This window comes from Octodon degus, unplaced genomic scaffold, assembly GCF_000260255.1.
Source record: "Octodon degus isolate 3935 unplaced genomic scaffold, OctDeg1.0 scaffold00092, whole genome shotgun sequence".
Classification (NCBI taxonomy): Eukaryota; Metazoa; Chordata; class Mammalia; order Rodentia; family Octodontidae; genus Octodon; species Octodon degus.
This window is the reverse complement of record NW_004524668.1, coordinates 1,652,178-1,653,621: the sequence shown is the minus strand read 5'-3', so window position 1 is coordinate 1,653,621 and position 1,444 is coordinate 1,652,178. Positions and strand designations below refer to the sequence as shown.

General features: G+C 47.4%; 1 protein-coding gene across 3 annotated transcripts in view; it reads left to right on the top strand.

The window, feature by feature from the left end:
- Nipal3 (NIPA like domain containing 3) overlaps positions 1 to 1,444 on the top strand; it is a 63,997-nt gene that overhangs the window by 18,315 nt on the left and 44,238 nt on the right. For all 3 annotated transcript variants that reach the window (XM_004637596.3, XM_023722468.1, XM_023722469.1), the window contains one exon: positions 241 to 588. In XM_004637596.3, the coding sequence (XP_004637653.1) occupies positions 490 to 588 (99 nt within the window). In that variant the 5' untranslated portion in view covers positions 241 to 489. The remainder of the gene's footprint in view (positions 1 to 240; positions 589 to 1,444) is intronic.

Genomic DNA, 1,444 nt, shown 5'->3' with positions numbered 1-1,444 from the left:
AAAAGAAAAGAAAGAAAGAGAGCAGGAGAGGAAAGAGGAGGTATAGAGCCAGAGAGAAAGCTTTTGAGATAGATGAGTGATATATCTCTTACAGGGACTATGGGCTGACACAGTGTCTTCCCTGGCCTCGCTTGTCATGCCACTTAGTCGTACTTATCTTCTTAGTGGCCTCCAGGAGCAAAGCCAGGCTCACTGCTTCTCTGAAAATCCACTTTAAATGGTCTTCTCCACCCCCCACAGAGCACGGCAGTTGTGACGGAGACGGCACACCCTTGCCTGCCTGCTCAGGAGAAGAAATTGGCTCTTCTCTCGAGAAGCTGGAGAGAAACCTGTACATCTGCCAAAAGAGCCTCGAGAACTCTTTTGGCTGAGGAAAAGAAGGCTGCCGGAAGGAGGTGAACACAAGGAGCAATGGCTTCTGCCTGGGGCCCGGCTTAGCAGCTGCTCCTGCTCTCAGTCACTTCGGGCAGGATGTGCCACTAGACCGCCATGGACACGGCCCCGGGTGCAGGCCTGCAGCTGCAGCAGCTTCCGCCCCCCAGCAGCGCCACCTCCGTGAGCGTGAGCGAGGGCTCCTTCTCCTATAAGGCAAGTACTCATTTTTCGATACTGGACCTTTGTGTGTTTCTGACAAAAAATCAACAAATGCAACATTGGCTGACCCAAAGCTAAAGGAAGCACATAAAACAGGGAAGTTGGGGCCTGGGAAATGGCTCAGTGGAATAAGCGCTTCCCTGGCAAGCACAAGGGCCTGAGTTCAATCCCCGGTTAAACCCAAAAAAGGAAAGTAGAGAAACATGGTGGAGGGATGGCACTTGATCACTTAGAACATTGGGGTTTTTAAAAATCATCTACTTTCTGAGCCATGCATGATGGCACATACCTGTATTGCCAGCCACTTGGCAGGCTGGGCTGGAAGGATGAGTTCAAGGTCAGCATGAGTTGAGGGACCTTGTCTCCAAAAAAGAGAAAGAAACCACCTACTCCATTACTTGGTGACGATCTCTGTTTATGTTTTAGTCCATCTCCTTGTCATTCATTTTTTTCTGGGGTACAGATGTGGAGTCACATTATGCATAGGATTTTGGGATTTGGTTGGTTGACGCAGTCTTACTGGTGGACTATTTCCCAGTGGCTTTGCGAGTGACCGAAAGCATGTTTTTGGAATAACTTCCAGGTAGTCTTCAACTGCTGGGTGAAAACTGTGTGCTGGACAGAAAGAGAAGTTCCCCTTATTGGATATTTAGGTTGTTGGTAAATGGAAATGACTGTTAACAATGGGCATCCCAGAGTGGAAATTCTTTTAGTCAGATAAATATGTCAAAAGGAGTGAACCTTTTTAAAAATAAGGAGGTTTTCTAATGTCAGTTTTGCGTATTTCTAAACACCTATCCATGCAGCATCTGAAACACCGAGCAATGCAGCATTTGGAGATATCTATATC